General features: G+C 37.8%; 1 protein-coding gene across 5 annotated transcripts in view; it reads left to right on the top strand.

Annotated features, from left to right (window-relative positions):
- UCHL5 (ubiquitin C-terminal hydrolase L5) overlaps positions 1–18,282 on the top strand; it is a 47,768-nt gene that overhangs the window by 3,998 nt on the left and 25,488 nt on the right. For all 5 annotated transcript variants that reach the window (XM_032621688.1, XM_032621706.1, XM_032621700.1 and 2 more), the window contains exons 2-5: positions 3,108–3,171; positions 4,855–4,960; positions 17,968–18,093; positions 18,176–18,237. In XM_032621688.1, coding sequence (XP_032477579.1) covers positions 3,108–3,171; positions 4,855–4,960; positions 17,968–18,093; positions 18,176–18,237 — 358 coding nt within the window. The remainder of the gene's footprint in view (positions 1–3,107; positions 3,172–4,854; positions 4,961–17,967; positions 18,094–18,175; positions 18,238–18,282) is intronic.

The following is an 18,282-nucleotide window of genomic DNA, read 5'->3' as shown; positions in this document are numbered from 1 at the left end:
TCAAACCCGAGCCCCTTGCATTGGAAGCAGGGAGTCTTAACCACTGGACTGCCAGGGAAGTCCCCCAGTTTAACTATACATTAAAGTTTTTTATGATCTGCAAGGATAGTTGGCTACCTCTTAACTTCCATAACGCATCCCGTGTACCTTTTATATGCAAAATATGCAGACTGCACAGTCTTTGAGTTATATGAGCTTATTTCCTACTAGGTTGAAGTTCTTAAGCATTGTTAAAATAGTTTATTATTTCCTGTCCTTGTTAGGGCCTAATACCATGCTTGGCACATACTTTCAACCTGCGGTTGGTTGAATCCGCGGACCCAGAACCCGTTGGATACAGAGGGCTGAATGTATTTGTTAAATACCAGTGAATCATTAACTTTTTAAAGGCTACCCCCCACCCCACTCAACTTTTTACTAAAATAGAGGAATCAGCATGGTGATTCTTTGTGTTTGGTATTTGAGAACGTATACCTCACAAGAATTGTGTGGATTGGATGAAGCAGGTAGTATTCTTGTTTTAAACATGAGGAAAGTGAGGCTCAAAGACGTGTTCTCACTCAAGGTAAAGAACTTAAAGGCAGTGCTAGAATTACAACCCAGTTCTCTTGAATCATTGCTTATTTCTCTTTCCATTATACCATGCATTATTTGAAATTGAATGTACATAGGGGGATTATTAGAATTGAATGTATATAAGGAGATAGATGCTAACAGTTAAGTACTATGTTTTCCTTACACAGAGATATGTATGTGTCTAACATAAGGTTATTTAAACAGTGTCACCACTTGAAATTATACCTTTGCAAAAGATTTTGGGGCTCTTTTAATTCAGTGACTTTTGTTGTGTTTTTGTATGATATGTGCAATGTTTTAACGTTTGGCCTTTTTACAGTTGATTTCCAATAGCATAACCAGTGTTAAGTGCATTAGTGTTCTTTTGTGCCCTTTCTTGATAACACGTATAAATATAGGTTCACACTTAAACAAGCATTTTTCCCAACATAATGTATGTGGACGTCTAGCAACCTGTTCTAGACATTCAGGTTGTTTCTAGTTCTTCTCTACTACAAATAATGAAGTAACTCTCCTGGTACCTGTATCTTTAATGCTTGGGTGGGAGCTAATAGATATTTGCTGAGCAGAGCAAATTGAGGTACTGAATGGTATGAATGCCCAAAGTCACATAGTTGGTTGGTCCAGTATTTTTTTTTTTAAACCACAGATTTTTGCATGTGATCTAAAGGCTTCTCCAGCACTCACTTGAAAATAATCTGGAACGATAGAAAGTGCCCAGACTTTGGAACCAGACATGGGTTTTAATTAACTTTTTGGCATATATTAGTTGTAGTGAATTTAGATAAGACACCTAACATCCCTAAGCCTCTTCCATATAATACTTTCCTTGCAGGGATTAGAGAAAATGCATTCAGAGCAGTTTACACATTGCAGTTTCTGGTAAATACGGCTGTTTTTTTCTGTTGTGATCATAATGCTACCTGACATTTTGCCGAGGCATTGTATTAAATGTATCTCATGCATAATAAATTACCTTATGAGATAGTAAGTTATCTCATTTATTTCTCACAACAGCTCTATGAGTATGGGGAACAGAGAGGTTCAGTGGTCATATAGCCGGTAAATGGAGGAGCCATGGTTCAAACCTTGGCAGTTTGGAGGCCAGGCTCTTAACCAGTACACCATTACCACCATATGAACTACTAGAGCACAGTTCCCGACCTTGGTACTCTTGCCTTGTCTTGCAGGGATTAGACACTTTGGGCCTGATAATTCATTTTGTCTTGACACTTTGGGGCAGATAATTCTCTGTTGTCAGGGGCTATTCTGTGTAATGTAGGATGTTCAGTATCTCTGGCCTCTACCTACTAGATGCTACCTCCCCACCCCCCAAGTGACAGTAGGGACAGTAAAAATGTCTTCAGACATTTTGAGATGTTCCCTGGCGGGGGTCGGGGGTGCAGAGGCATAAAAAACATCATCCTGGTTGAGAACCACTGTTGTAGAAGAAGAACATATTTGGGGGACTCTGATGTGGTTGATATTAAATTACATTTTTTTTTTTTTTTTTTTTTTTTTTTTTTGGTATGCGGGCCTCTCACTGCTGTGGCCTCTCCCGTTGCGGAGCACAGGCTCCGGACGTGCAGGCTCAGCAGCCATGGCTCACAGGCCCAGCTGCTCCGCAGCATGTGGGATCTTCCTGGACCGGGGCACGAACCCGTGTCCCCTGCATCGGCAGGCGGACTCTCAACCACTGCGCCACCAGGGAAGCCCTAAATTAAATTTTTAAAGTATAGAATTGGAATTTAGGAAAAGGGTCAGAACTAAATAGTGTTCTGAAATTCACTGTTAAGTGGTAGCTATTTATTACCACTTTATTTTTTTATTTATTTTATTATTTATTTTTGGCTGCGTTGGGTCTTTGTTGCTGTGCGTGGGCTTTCTCTAGTTGCAGCAAGCGGGGGCTACTCTTTGTTGTGGTGCACGGGCTCTCATTGCGGTGGCTTCTTTGTTGCGGAGCACGGGCTCTAGGCCCGCAGGCTTCAGTAGTTGTGGCTCGTGGGCTCTATAGCGCAGGCTCAGTAGTTGTGGCACACGAGCTTAGTTGTTCTGCGGCATGTGGGATCTTCCCGGACCAGGGCTCGAACCCGTGTCCCCTGCATTGGCAGGCGGATTCTCAGCCACTGTGCCACCAGGGATGCCCCTATTACCACTTTAAAAATAAAGTGTACAGTAAGGAAAAAAGGGGGCTGCGGGCAGAGCTGTGGAAACATAGCAGCTGAGTGAAGGGAGTGGAGAAGAGGAGCCAGAGATTGAGAGAGACTGAGAAGGAGCCATGGGGTGGTGTCCAGTGAAAATAAATCTTGAAACTTTTTAAAGTTGTCAAAGGAATATACTCCCACTGTAATAATTAGGAAATAGTAAAGGTAGGACTAGGATTTGGCTGTGAGCTTTATCAGTTCTACCATTTTAATTTGTCATGTCTTATCGCCCCCAAATGTGCTTTTCTTTCAGTTAATATTTTATTTAGTGGCGAAGGAAAAAAAATGAGTTATTTTGTCTTCTGAAGAAATAATTTCTTATTTCAGGTTGCCGAGGAGCCCAAGTAGAAGAAATATGGAGTTTAGAGCCTGAGAATTTTGAAAAATTAAAGTAAGTGTGTTTTTACTTATGTTAAAAGTAATATGTCTATACTTAAGCAAACTTTCATGAGTTTATTTTACTTGGGTTACCTTAGGCTGAACACATTATCTCCTTTAAGATTTTTTTCAACTGTGTGAGGTAGGTATTATTCCCATTTTATAACCAAGGACCTGAGGCTCATAGATAAGTAATTTGCAAGGCATTCAAAACTAAGTCTCTGTAATTCCATATCAACAAAGTACTGATAGGTTGATTTTTTTACAACTTTCACTTATAGATCAATACTGTTAGAACATGGAACGCATTTTAACATAAAACACATGAATAATAGGCCAGTCTACAAAACTGTATTTGACAGATAATGTATATTAATAGTAATTCAAAACTTAAAAAAAAAATTAATTTATTTTTGGCTGTGTTGGGTCTTCATGCTGCACGCAGGCTTTCTCTAGTTGCGGCGAGCCGGGGCCACCCTTCGTTGCGGTGCGTGGGCTTCTTATTGCAGTGGCTTCTCTTGTTGCAGAGCACGGGCTCTAGGTGCGTGGGATCAGTAGTTGTGGCTCATGGGCTCTAGAGCGCAGGCTCAGTAGTTGTGGTGCACGGACTTAGTTGCTCCGCGGCATGTGGGATCTTCCCGGACCAGGGCTCCAACCCGTGTCCCCTGCATTGGCAGGTGGACTCTCAACCACTGCGCCACCAGGGAAGTCCCAGAACTTTTTTTTATACATTATTACATTGCTTCTTGGGGAGGTACAGTTCAGATTCCAAATATTGATGCCAGGAAGTACCTTCCTCTTACTCTGTCCTGATTTCTCTGGGCCTCTCCTTAACCCCCAACCTTCAAGCATTGACTCTGGATTGCAAATGGAGGGCTAGGGAGTTTTCACTGTGGGGAGCATTCTTAGGTCCTGGAATGGGGACTGTAGGGATATGTTTTTTATAGTAAGGAGACAGTTCCCTCCCCCCTATCTTCTTCTTCCCCACAAAGAGTGCAGTCATTTTAGATGGAATAAGAGAGAAATTCTGGCTGGATGATCAGGGAAGGTTAATTAAAGATGCATCATTTGACCTGTCTTTAAGGGATAGGAAAGATTTTTGTTGCATGGAAGGCAGTGGTGAAAGATAGACTGGAGAGAATCCTAAAGTGGTGATTTAACAGTTTGTGGGCAACAACCGTTTCTTTGGGGAGGTGATGATTTCATTATGTGTGAGATGCAACATCCAGTCATACTGTAGTGTGACGGTTGCTCATGCATCCAATAATTATATGGAGGTGACGTCCTATATTTCTTAGTATTTATGCTAGCAGCCATTTATCTGTAAACATCCTATGTGAACTTTATTCATGTATATCAGAATGCAGTCTAGGGTTAATAGCTTCTTCTAGTTTTGCTATGTTCTTTCTGTTTTTAAGTGAGGTGATATAAGGTAGAATTGAATAATGCACAGATTTGAGATTATTCCTTTCATTATAATTGCATTTTAATTGATGTATTTTTTTTAAGTTTTGTTAGCCGTGTCTTGGGCAACATTCTAGTAACTATGAACAGCAATAGAAATCTTTCAAAAATGTCTCAAATTTACTTCATTTGCATTGTATTTGTTAAGTAAATGACCAAAACTTAACATATTGACAGTGTGTTAAAAGAAGCAAGGTTTGGTGTCACTAATTTGTATTTTTTTGTTTTGTAGGCCAGTTCATGGGTTGATTTTTCTTTTCAAGTGGCAGCCAGGAGAAGAACCAGCAGGCTCTGTGGTTCAGGACTCCAGACTTGACACGATATTTTTTGCCAAGCAGGTATGGTCCTTGGATACTGTGGAGTCTCAAGAGCAACCCTCTTACAAACAGGACTCTTCCACCTGTGTCTCTAGTGTCGCAGTTCTCAAACTTCTCAGTCCTAGGACTCCTTCACGTTCTTAAAAATTATTGAGATCCCCAAAGACCTTCTGTTTATATGGGTTATATTTATTAGTATTTATCATTTAGACATTAAAACTGAGACATTTAAAATATTTATTAATTGCTTTAAAAGTAACAATAAATTCATTACATGTTAATGATAATGTATTTTTTAAATGAAGCATAAATATCTTTACCAAAGCAAAAGAGTAGTGAGATGAGTGCATTATTTTACATTTTTGTAAATATCTTTAATATCTGGCTTAATATTAAGCACACAGTGGATTCTCCTATCAGCTTCTTTATTCAGTCTGTTGCAATGTTTTCATTTTGTTTTGTTTTTGGTTGAAGTATATGATTTAGTCTCACACATATGTGTAGTTGGAGAGGGAGAAGTATTTTAATTTCTTTTCCAGGAAATTATGGATATTCTTTGATATTATATCAAAACTCCAGAAATGTTCCTCTCCTAAAGATTGGTTGCAGTGTGAAATCTGAGATCATATTAATGAACTTTGTACTTTGATATATAAAAATCCTTTGGTTTATCTTGCTCTTCAAAAGGATCTTTTACTCTTGGAGGATCTTATAACATTGTGCATTGGTCATTTTGAAAATTTACCGACTTAGGCAGATTTTCTAAATGTTGACACATGATTATATATGTTATCAACAAGTCACATTTGTTAATATCAGCATCTGTATCATTAGAAGAATTGATAAGTATCCTGAAACTTTTAAACTCACAGTGGTGGATCTATGGATCTGAATCTTACAAAATTCTAATTTTCACTTGAGAATTCAAATTTTATGAAGGACAACAAATACTATCAGATGTTTTCCTTGAAGTGATAGGTGATAGACTCATTTCACTCATTTTCAAGAAAATATCTGCCAGATACTGTCTGAACAGCCGTATTTGTCTGCTGTATGTCCTTGCAAGTAAAAAATGATATTCCAAGAAAAAAGCAGCCAACTTAGCTGACAGTTCAAACAATTGCACTAATAATGCCTTTCATGGAATCAACTGGCATGTTTTGGTTTGCAGCTGAAGTGCTTTATTTGTACCACCTGTTTCACTCAACCACTTGTACTCTGAGGTCAAAATATAATAAAAATTTTACTGCTTTATCAAAGACATTCTTCACTAAAACTGGTTTTTGTTTTGTTAATTTTTTAAATTAAGCATGTGTGTCAGTGAAACAGTTTAATGCCACTGCCTAGGTATATGCTAAAATACCAGCAGTTTTACCCTCGATTGCTGTTGTGCTACAGTGTAAATAAGAAAGCAGGGGGAAAAAGCAAAAACTGTTTTGGAATTATTATGGGAACAATTTTGAGCTCACAAACCCCTTGAAAAGGGTCTTAGGAATTCCCAGGGGTACATGGACCCCACTTTGAGAACTGCTGTTCTGGAGTATACAGTGAAACGTTTAACCAGCGTTATTAGATGCCTCCATATTTTGGAGTCCATTGTTTGGAAAAGCTGAAAAAGAGAATGATGAAAGAGGTTTGATTAATGTATAAAATCTAAGCTAAATATGATCGCATTTGTTTGAAAATTGCACTTATTTCTGAGACTCAAAAAATTGCTTAAGATAATCTCATTAACCTTTAGGAAGGTGGAAACAATAAAACTGCTAATTCTCATTACTGCCCTTTAAATCAAACGTTTACTATTCCATTTAGTAACTTGTTTTTCCTTTTTCTCTTATTTTATTACTTCTTTCCATTTCCCCCCCCAACTTTTAAAAATTGAGTGTTTTTAGAGAAATTAGAGGTTTTTTGCTTTACTTCAAGGTTTTGGAAAACATTATTTTATCATTGTGTACTTAAATTATCTTAAGTTACAGAAATATATAGTGATGAGTGAATATCCCTGTGCTCCCACACCCATGTCTACTAACCCCTTCTAACAGTTTGACTCATTCATTTAATCAACGAGTAGTTGTTGAGCACCTCCTTTGTGCTGGGCATTGTTTTAGGTCCTAGGGATGTAATGGTGGATAAGGCAGGCATGTGTCTTCTTACTGGTAACAACTATCACCATAGCAGTACCAACAACAGCCCACATTTACAATGTTTGTTGTGTGCCAGATATTGTGCTTTAGATATATTATTTATTTGACCCTTGCAACGGCCTTATGAGGTGTTACCCTCATTTCACAGATGAAGAAATTGAGGCCTAGGAAAATTAACTTACTTGCCTGAGGTCACACAGCTAGTGCATGGTGGATCCAGAATTTAAACCTAGGTCTAAAGCCCAGGTTGGTGGTTCCACCTGCCATACTGCCTCCCACATTTTCTATTCACTTGTTAACACATTCTTATTATCTTTTTTTTTTTCTGAAGTTAGACTGTTGTGCAAAATATTTTGCATCTTTCTTCACTTAATGATAAAAGTTTGACTTTCAGTGCACATAACAGTATTAGCTAACATATTGAAGGCTTATCAGGTACTTTTATATGTATTATTTTTTAGTATTAATTTATTTGTAGTAACTGATCCTCACAATGACCCTATGTGGTTTTACAGGTTCCTCGTCATTTCACAGATGTGGAAACTTGAGTCCCAGAGAGGTTAAGAAACTTGCCCAAGTTATGTAGCTAGTCAGTGGGAGAGCTGGGTGCAAACCCAGGCACTGTTGCCTTGAAGTCCACACTCTTAACCATATCACAACACCACCTCTTTTAAAAGTATTCTTAGTATAAGCGTCCTATAATTTATTTAACTAAATTTCTTAATGATAAACATTTTGAGATTCTAATTATTTCTCTAACACAAATAATCCATTTATAAATTTTAATATTTATCATTGTACTATAATAATTATAATCACTGCTTGTGATTTTCAAAATCTAGGTAGTAGAGAAAAAGTAGGGGACAGATAGTTTGGTCCTTCAGGTGATTTTTCTCCTTTTAAAGACATTTTTTTTATGGTATATAAGAATCTATACCCATGATATAAAATGTAAGCATTATAAATGTACAATGTAGAAAATAAAAGTCCATTATAATCCCTGCTCCAGAGATAACCACTTAAAACAGTTTATGTTTTTCAAGGTTTTTTCCATATATATTTGTGTGTGTATTTAATTATATTTCTTCCTTACTAAATTGTAAACCCAGGAGTTTTCATGTATAATCCCTGACACATAGTAGGTATCTGATAAATGTAGAGAGAATATTACAGTTAAAGAACACTAGGATTCACTAAGACACTAACAATGACTGACTTACAGAGGCCTAGGTATTTTTAAGGTATAAGAAAGTACTCTACAAAGAAAAAAAATGATACTGGAGTATGAATTTATAATTTCTAGAGTCTCTTGATACTTTTCTAGTTCTGTATTACATTTCTACCTTACTATAATTTAATGTTTTATTTGTATTACATTATTCCTGCCATGTTTATTAATATGCCAGACTAGTAATTTCCCAATTATATTGTATTTTTTTATACTATATTATGCCAACAGTTTCTATTAAACTGATCAGTAATTCAACAGTAATATCTATCAGTCTTTTTAGTGTATGCCTCCTATGAACCTGTGCTAGAAATTTTATAGTATATATTACATAAATATATAATCCTTGGTTCTAGGCTTCAAGAGCTTATAGTAAAGATTTCCAATCCAGGGTCTCTGGACTCTGAGGAATATTTTCAGATATTTAAAACATTTAATTAAAATTATATTTATTTGTGATAATGTCATACAGATTAACTAAATACATAGTTTTGGTATTTATGGATGGAATTGCATCATTTTAGAGAGGTAATACTGCCTGTCTTATGCTAATCATATGCTCTAATTGGAAGTGTGCATATGTGTGGATCATTGATTAACAAAATATCTAGAAAAGGTGTCTTCTGGTAGTTACAATTTGTGTATAAGGATCCAGGAATGACCCTTTTGGTAATGCTTCTCTGCAAAACATTGTTGTCTTGTTACTGTTTCACAGATGAGAAAGCTAAGGTCTGTCTGACTTATTGCTTTAGGTCATTGGTACTAGGTTTGTGACTCCACCTGTTCAGTCTTTCAGGAAAGAATGATTGAGTGTCTGCAATGTGTCAGACACTGTGCCAGGTGCTTGGGGAATGATAAACAGTCAGGAGCCCTCTCCTCAAGGGTGTTTAGAGCTTAGTGGAGGAGATTGGTATTAATCAGTGAAATACAAAATTACAGTGGCAATAAGTGCTGCATGGAGTGAAATGAGAACCGTATTGTGAAGTTCAAAAATAATCTATTAAGACTACCCTCCCTTCGGACACCAACTACAGAGTCTTGGGTACCACAAACCACCCTGACTTCTGATACTTGCAAGTTTGGGGAGTACCCAAGACCACCCTCAGGTTCTGTAATTTATTAGAAAAACTCATAGACCTCACCAAAATCTGCTATAGTCACATAGTTCGTTACAGTGAAAGGACACAGATTAAATTCAGCCAAGGGAAGAGACACGCAGGGCGGAGTGCAGGAAAGCTGCGCGTGGTCTTCGCCCAGGGGAGTCAAAGCCAGCGCTGTAACTTGAGTGGCAGTGATGTGTGAGTGTGCAGAGTGCTGCCACTCAGGCCATCTCAGCCGATTCTTGGTACCGAGTTTTTATTGGCCCTCAGTCTCCAGCCACCCTGGAGACTGAGATGATACTGTCGACCCAGAACCCACCCTAAGTCACACCGTGAGACTATCTGCGTGGCCCACAGCCCCCAGGTAAACGAAGACACTTTTGTGAGGAGGCATGGCTTCTCAAGAGCTTAGAGATCACCTCCTAGGAGCCAAGGGCAAAGGTCAGGCCTCTCTTAGGGCAAGACTAGATTCTTCACTGCACACATAAAAATGAGACTGACCTCTTCAGGGAGATCTGAGAAAGCTTGTCTGAGTAAGTGACATTTCAGCTGAAATCTAAAGGTTAAGTAGGTATTAACTAGGGGAAAGAGGTTGAGGATCATCCCAGATTACTAACAGCTTTATAGTAAACGGGAGTAAGGCTAGTAAAATGTACTGTTACAGGAAGGCCAGTGTAGCTGGACTAGAGACAGCATAGGCAGGGCAGTATGAGATGATGAAGCTGAGCAAGCAGTGTGGTAGTCAGGGTTCAGTACGATTAGGTATAGAGAAACAATGGTTTATAAGAAACACACGTTTTTCTCTTTCTCATTCACCGTGGAGCACATCGAGATGGCAGGCTCTTTTGTTTTGTTCCTTTGTGTGTGCTTTCTATTCCAAAGGTTACTTCATGGTCTGAGACGATTGTTGGACTTTCAGCCGTTCTATCTGAATTCCACATTCAAGACAGTAGAAGCGGACCACACACTCTCTTTTTACGGACGTTTTCTAGAACTTGCTCATGTTACATGCTTTCTTCTCTTTGTCCAGAACTCAGTCACATGGCTGTACTTAGCAGCAGAGGGGGAAGCTGTCCTCATTCCAGGTGGACATGGACCCAGATAAAATTTGGGTCCTCTGTTCATCTGGAAGAGGGAGAAGGTGGATATTAGAGAATAACTCTCCACTTCCTGCCAAGATGTGGACAGAGGCAGAGCATGCTTGAGCCTTTTGTCTGTATCCTAAGAGCAGTAGAAGGTTATTGAGGTGTTTTAAGAAGGGTAGTGTGATCAGATTTTCATTTAGAAGAGATCACTTTGGCTACAGTGTGGGGAATGTGTTTGAGGAGGAGGGAGTGGGGTAGGATATGAGACTACATATCAGTTAGAAGGCTTTTGTAGAAGTCCATGCAAAAGCAGGTAAAAGACTGTTAGTAGTGATAGATGTGAACAGATTTGATTAATACTCAGGAGGTAGAGTAACTAACACCTTTAATGTGTAATGATTAAGCGTGATGAAGGAAGAGGACAGATCAGTCAGTGATGATGAGTGTGTTTTTCTTTTTTCCTTTTTAAAAAATTGATCTTCAGGTACACAGCATGGAATTATGATAATTCTTGACTGATGGCACACGCTCATGTCCTCCTTTTGTTTATTTGTTTACTTATTTGGTGACTAAGTAATGTAGTAAGCACCTAAGAACTCACCGCCTAGATAACCGTCATCTAACTATCATTTCCTTCTGTCCCACCCATTGTCCCACATAGCTCTCATCCTCCCTCCCTTCATCCAAGTAACCTGCATGTGGAATTCTGTATATCGTTTCCTTGCTTTCCACTTTCTGTATTTTTTCTAATCCTAAAAGGGCTGTGTGTATATAAAATTTTAACTTGATAAAAAGTATCATGCTCTTTGTAGTTTTGGGAGACTTACTTTTTTGACTTAATTTTAAGATTTATCCACTAGTTGTTTATCATAATAGTTAACTTATTTTGCATGCTGCACAGTGGTAATTGCACGAATGTGCATGAAGAGTAAGTAATTGTTTACTCTTTGTAGATTGGCATTTGAGTTTTCACTTGCATTACTGTAAACTGTGTGGCTATATACATTTTTTTTTTTTTTTTTTTAAATATTCTTTTTTCTTTAAACCCCACATTTGTTTATTTATTTATTTTTGGCTGTGTTGGGTCTTCGTTTCTGTGCGAGGGCTTTCTCTAGTTGTGGCAAGTGGGGACCACTCTTCATCGCGGTGCACGGGCCTCTCACTATCGTGGCCTCTCTTGTTGCAGAGCACAGGCTCCAGACGTGCAGGCTCAGTAGTTGTGGCTCACGGGCCTAGTTGCTCTGCGGCATGTGGGATCTTCCCAGACCAGGGCTCGAACCCGTGTCCCCTGCATTAGCAGGCAGACTCCCAACCGCTGCGCCACCAGGGAAGCCCTATATACATTTTTGTACGTCTCCTGTTGTATTTGTGCAAATTTCTCCTGGTACATATGTAGAAGTACAACAGTGCTTCTTCTGATAGGTAAGTGTAACACTAGGAGGAAATATCAAAGTGCTTTCGGAAGTAGATCCTCCAGTTTACACGCCTACTAGCAATGTCTGAGTTACTGTGTAGCCACATACTCCAATATGTGATATTGTCAGACCGTTTTTTTTTTAATAAATTTATTTATTTATGGCTGCGTTGGGTCTTCGTTGCTGGGTCTTTGTTGCTGCGTGCGGGCTTTCTCTAGTTGTGGCGAGCGGGGACTGCTCTTCATTGCGGTGGCCTCTCTTGTTCCGGAGCACGGGCTCTAGGCACGTGGGCTTCAGTAGTTGTGGCTCGCAGGCTCAGTAGTTGTGGTTTGCGGGCTCTAGAGCGCAGGCTCAATAGTTGTGGCGCACGGACTTAGTTGCTCTGCGGCGTGTGGGATCTTCCCAGACCAGGGCTCAAACCCATGTCCCCTGCATTGGCAGGCAGATTCTCAACCATTGCGCCAGAGGCCTTTTTGATTTTTGCCAGCCAGCTCATTCTAAAATGGTACCTCATTATGGTCTTGGTTTACATCTCCCTGGGCACTAATCATGTTGAAAGGATGTTGATGTACTTACTTAGTGGCCATATGTGTTTCTTCTGTGAAATTCTTAAATTATTTTTCTGTAGGACTAATTGTACTTTTTGATTTGTAGGTGTTGTTTATATCTTCATGATACTGCTTCTCCAAGTTGGCACCTTATTGTTTTACCTTTTCTGGGTGTCTTTTGATGAATAGAATTTTGTGTTTTGTTTATTTATTTTTATAAATTTATTTTATTATTATTTTTGGCTGTGTTGAGTCTTCATTGCTGCGCGCTGGTTTTCTCTAGTTGCTGTGAGCAGGGGCTACTCTTTGTTGCAGTGCACAGGCTTCTCATTGCAGTGGCTTCTCTTGTTGCGGAGCATGGGCTCTAGGTGCGTGGGCCTTAGTAGTCGTGGCTCTTGGGCTCTAGAGCACAGGCTCAGTAGCTGTGGCACACGGGCTTAGTTGCTCCATAGCATGTGGGATCTTCCCAGACCAGGGCTCAAACCTGTGTCCCCTGCATTGGCAGGCGGATTCTTAACCACTGCGCCACTAGGGAAGCCCGAATTTTGTATTTTAGAGCCAGTGCTTTTTTGCGTCTTGTTTAAGCAATTGTTATCTATCTGAATTTGGAAAAGATATTTACCTATGCATTTAAATTTTAATATCTATGTCCATAATTCATTGGGAGTTGGATTTTGGTATATTTTATGAGGCAGAGGTTCAGTTTTATCTTTTTCCATATGGATCACCCTTTTTTTCTAACCTCATTTATTAAACGTCCATTATTTTCCCTATTTATCGGACATGCCACCTCTGTTGTGTACCATAGTTCCGTGTGTGTGTGTGTGTGTGTGTGTGTGTGTGTGTGTGTGTGTTTTCTGGACTCTACTGATCAATTTGTCTGTCTCTCTGCCAATACCATACTGTCTTAATTCCTTTCACTTCTTCATAAGTTCTTATATCTAATAGGTCATGTCTCTTCTCCCTCCTCTTTTTCAAAAATATCCTTGCTATTCTTGACCCTATGTTCTTCATATAAATTTCAACGTCATCTTATCAAATTGTATGAAAAATTCTTTTGGACTTTTGACTGGAATAGCATTGAATATATGTATCAATTTGGGGAGAATTTATATCTTCATGATACTAAGTCATAAATGTATTATGTATCTCTATTTAGATCTGCTTTTATTTATCTATTTATTTTTAGATATGCTTTTATTATCTTTTGTATGTTGCATAATTTTCTTTAGAGGGTTTACATCTTTTATTAGATTTATCTTAATTCCTTGATCTCTTTGTTATAATTATAAATCATCTTTTCTTCAGTTACATTTTCTAGGTGTTTGTTGCTGGTATAAAAAAATGTAATTCATTCTTATGTCTTAATATTATATTTAGCCATCTTGCTAACCTCTATTATCTCTGTTATTTGTTGGTTTTGGGGGGGTTCTATCTAAATTACTATGTCAAACAAAGCAGTTTTGTCTCCTCATTTTGAATCCTTATGTCTCTAATTTATTTTTTTATCTTATTGACTGGTTAAGACCTCCAGTAAAATCGTTGTGATTTTAAAGGGAATGCTTTTTACCGTTTCCCATTTCAGATTGTTTTTTCTTAACATTCAGGTAAGGACATTCTTTTTTTTTTTTTTTTTTTTTTTTTTCGGTACGTGGGCCTCTCACTGTTGTGGCCTCTCCCGTTACGGAGCACAGGCTCCGGACACGCAGGCTCAGCGGCCATGGCTCACGGGCCTAGCTGCTCCGCAGCATGTGGGATCTTCCCAGACCAGGGCACGAACCTGTGTCCCCTGCATCGGCAGGCGGACTCTTAACCACTGCGCCACCAGGGAAGCCCAAGGACATTCTTTTAATAATTTAGCAAGTGTCCTTATTATGGAAGGATTAAGTTTTTTCAAATGCTTTTCTGCATCTATTGAGATGATCATGTTTATTTTTCCTCTTAATAGGTTAATATGGTTAGTTATGTTTATGAATTTTTCTAATATTAAATCATTCTTCCATATCTGAGGTAAGCCCATATTCTCTTTTTATGCACTGTTGAATTTAATTCAGTAATATGTGTTTAGAATTTCTACATCTATATTTATGAATGAAATGGCCTTAATTTTCCTTTCTTGTAATGGCTTTGAATAGTTTTAGTATTAGGGTTGTGCTTGCTTCATGAATTGAGTTGGAATTTCCTCTTTTTCTTCTTGTCCTGAAGAATTTGGACAATTTAGACCATCTAAAATTTAGATCGTCTCTTTCTTCAAATTTTGATAGAATTGGCCTATAAAGCCATCTGTGCCTGGTATTTTCTTTGTGAGTATATTTTTAACTATCACTTCAATTTAATAGTTAAAAGACTTATTTGGGCTACTTATTTTTTCTTGACTTAGTTCTGGTAAGATTTTTTTTTTAATTTCTGCATTTTAGCTTAAATTTACAAAATTGTTTTATATGGTTGTTATTACTATCCCCTTATTCTTCTTAATCTGATTTTATTTTTAGTTATATTCCTGACTCCTAGAATACTGACTCGCATATTTGGGTGATCCTGCTTTTAATGGGTCCTGCCCCATTAATCTATTGCCCTTTATTATTTCATACTAGCATTAGGATAGCAACCCAGTGGATCTTGTTTGTTTTTAGCCGCCTTCAGTCTCTCCTGTAAATTGTCTTAAACTGAACCTTTCTGAATCACTGTATTTACTGTTATTTCCTATTAAAAACCTCTTACTCCTAGCGTGAACTCCTAATTGCTTAAAGGCACTGATTTACGAGGTAACCAATGACCCCGTGCTCTGATTACAAGCATACTGATACATACCAGTGTGCCCATTGTCTCTTGAGCATCTCGTCTTAATTTGTTCCTTGTTCATCCCCTTCTCGTTGGGGACTATATATATAATTTATTCTGCAATAATTTTTTGTGAAGAAAGATGAAGTTAAAATTCTCCCAAATGGATGTGTATAAGGTGGTTTTTAAGTGTTTCACGAGGACAAGGACCACATGTCTCTTGTTCACTGTGTATTCAGCATTTATCACAATGTCTAGCACACAGTGAGTTCTCAGTAATAAATATTTGAACGAATGAATGGCTGTGCACTTTTTAATGTCTTAAATTTTTTTTTTTTTGGTAATTCTGTGCGGTATTCCCCCCTTACCTGATGTTTTACTTTCCATGGTTTCAGTCAACTCTGGCTGAAATATTAAATGGAAAATTCCAGAAATAAACTGTAAGTTTTAAATTGTGTGCCGTTCTGAATAGTGTGATAAAATCTCATTCTGTCCTTCACTGTCCCACGTGGGATGCATCCCTTTGTCCCTCATGTGTGCTAACAGCCTGTTAGTATAGGGAAAAACATGATATGTAAACATGATTATATAGGGGTACTATCCATGTTTGAGGCATCCATTGGGAGTCTTGGAAGATATCCCCCAAGGATAAGGGGACCACTGTGCCATTTATAACATAACCACTTGGTGGCACTTAACTCATTTAAAAACCTGAAGAGGTATGTTTACACTGATGCACACCGTAATGACTGTTCTTCACACATATGCAAAATGAGCTGTAATAAATCGTGGGCAGTGTAAATCCTTATTAACACCGGAAGAGAAGTATCAGTAACCACAAGATTTTTTTCTTTTTTTCCTTTAAAAAAAAAACAGGTTTATTGAAATACAATTGGTATACAAAAAAACTGCACGTTTAGTGTATACAATTTGATGAGTTTGAAAAAAAAAATTCCTAAAGTGATACGTCACAGACTTGAAGTCCTTAGATCATAGGAATGTTTGATAGTATTCTCTGCCATAGCCTCAGCATCTAGCCTAGAATTGGGTACATATTATATCTTTAATGTGTCATCATTTTGAAAGGATGTGTGAATGAGTATAAATTTTAACTTCTGCTAACTTCGCTTCTACCAACCCATCTCCAGATAATTTTGGTCCAAGATAAGGGAGAACTAAGTCTTGTTTTAGTTAACGACCTTTATGATGTCTCCTTTAATCATTAAAAATTTTCATCCAAGTTTATTTACTAAAGAACTGTGACTCAGAATACATATTAAAAGAAATCAGCAGCAATGTTAATTGGATTCTAGATCTCCTGTTACTTTTCCTTAATCGGTCAATCATAAGATAGTTTTGAGTACAAAATACTGTAAGAGGAATTACAAGAATGTGGTGGTATCACTGTTTGAGAACTGGGAGTAAGACAGTGCTCTCTAATGGAGAAAGCAGCCTTATCAAGGAATTCCTCAAACATACTGCAGTCAAAAATGTAAGAACTGGTGGGTACTCACAAGACTTCAAAAGTCTGGCAAAAAAAAGTACAGGAGTATAAGAGTTAATGAGGGAAGATAATAGAAAAATTTTCTTTTGAAATCAGTCAAGATAGAAATAATTTACCAAATTGTAAGATCATAAGTGAATTAGCATTTTTGGAAAATGGTATTTAATTATAATATTGTAATGAAATATAGCAATAGGACTAAACTGTATTATAAAAAATCATTTATCAAGTTTAATTTAACTCTACGGTTAACCTTGCTGGTGTTCGAAGTGATCATCTGAGGCTCTTTCCACCTCTGTGATCTCAGCCCTGTGTAGGTGCTGTAGGGAGTGTGGCAGAAGCCCTTGTCCATAAGTAGGTTATAATCTTGTTGGAGAGACCACATATGTGTACAGAGCCAGCCTCATGTTGTGGCTAAGTACACAAAATTCTAGAACCAGATCACCTGCCTCTTGCTTAGCTCTGTGCCCTTTGGGCAAGCTACTTAACCTCTTTGTGCCTCAGCTTCCACAAATGTCAAATGAGGATAATAATATTACTCCTTCTTCATAGGCTGTTGATTGGTAGGATTAAAAGAATTAATACATATGAAGTGCCTAGAAAATTACCCACACATGGTAGGTGCTATCTAAATGTTCTCTCCTCTCACTAGAATGTAAGGTCCACATAACTTGTTAAATAAACAGTTAATAGCTAGATGACAGCGCTGTAAAGATTGAATTGAAAAATATGTAGACAGTATATACACGTTTTTAGGAATTCAAATGAGGGAAGAAAGTAATATGAGTTGTTGGATAAGTTCTCTAAGAGCCACATCGGTAAGTTGGAGCTTGCGTTGGATACTGAAATATGGGTTGAATATTTATAGGTAGAAATGAGCATAGGAGGAAGTGAATAAGAGGGAAGGACAAGCTCTTTTGGTTTAATTAGATATATGTTTTAGACCAGGAAAGATTGGTTTTGTTACCCTAACTGGATTGGTTTTCACTGATATTATGAGTTCATTTAATTTATTCGATTTCCTAGAATCTTCAGCTCCAGAATTGCGGCAAATTCCTGAAAATAGATTAGATTGGGAATTGATCATGTTAATTATGTTTATGCTAAGACTATATAAAATAAAATTTGGAAACTATTTTTTTCGTATTTTGGGGGTCATCATCACCAGTTAAAAGCTGTTTTTTTTAACAAATCGATAATATTTTTGCTTTCATATTTTATAGGTAATTAATAACGCTTGTGCTACTCAAGCCATAGTAAGTGTGTTATTGAACTGTACCCATCAAGATGTCCATTTAGGAGACACATTATCAGAGTTTAAAGAATTTTCACAAAGCTTTGATGCAGCTGTGAGTACAGTCGTATTATTCCTAAAATGCCCTGTTTGTGGTGGTTCTTATTTTAATAGGCTATTCTTAAAACTTATTTCAGATGAAAGGTTTGGCACTGAGTAATTCGGATGTGATTCGACAAGTACACAACAGTTTCGCCAGGTAAAGATACTTTATGTGAAATAAATGCCGTCTCTGTTTTATTGT

Source organism: Phocoena sinus, chromosome 1 (assembly GCF_008692025.1).
Source record: "Phocoena sinus isolate mPhoSin1 chromosome 1, mPhoSin1.pri, whole genome shotgun sequence".
NCBI lineage: Eukaryota > Metazoa > Chordata > Mammalia > Artiodactyla > Phocoenidae > Phocoena > Phocoena sinus.
This window is presented reverse-complemented; position numbering and strand designations above follow the sequence as displayed.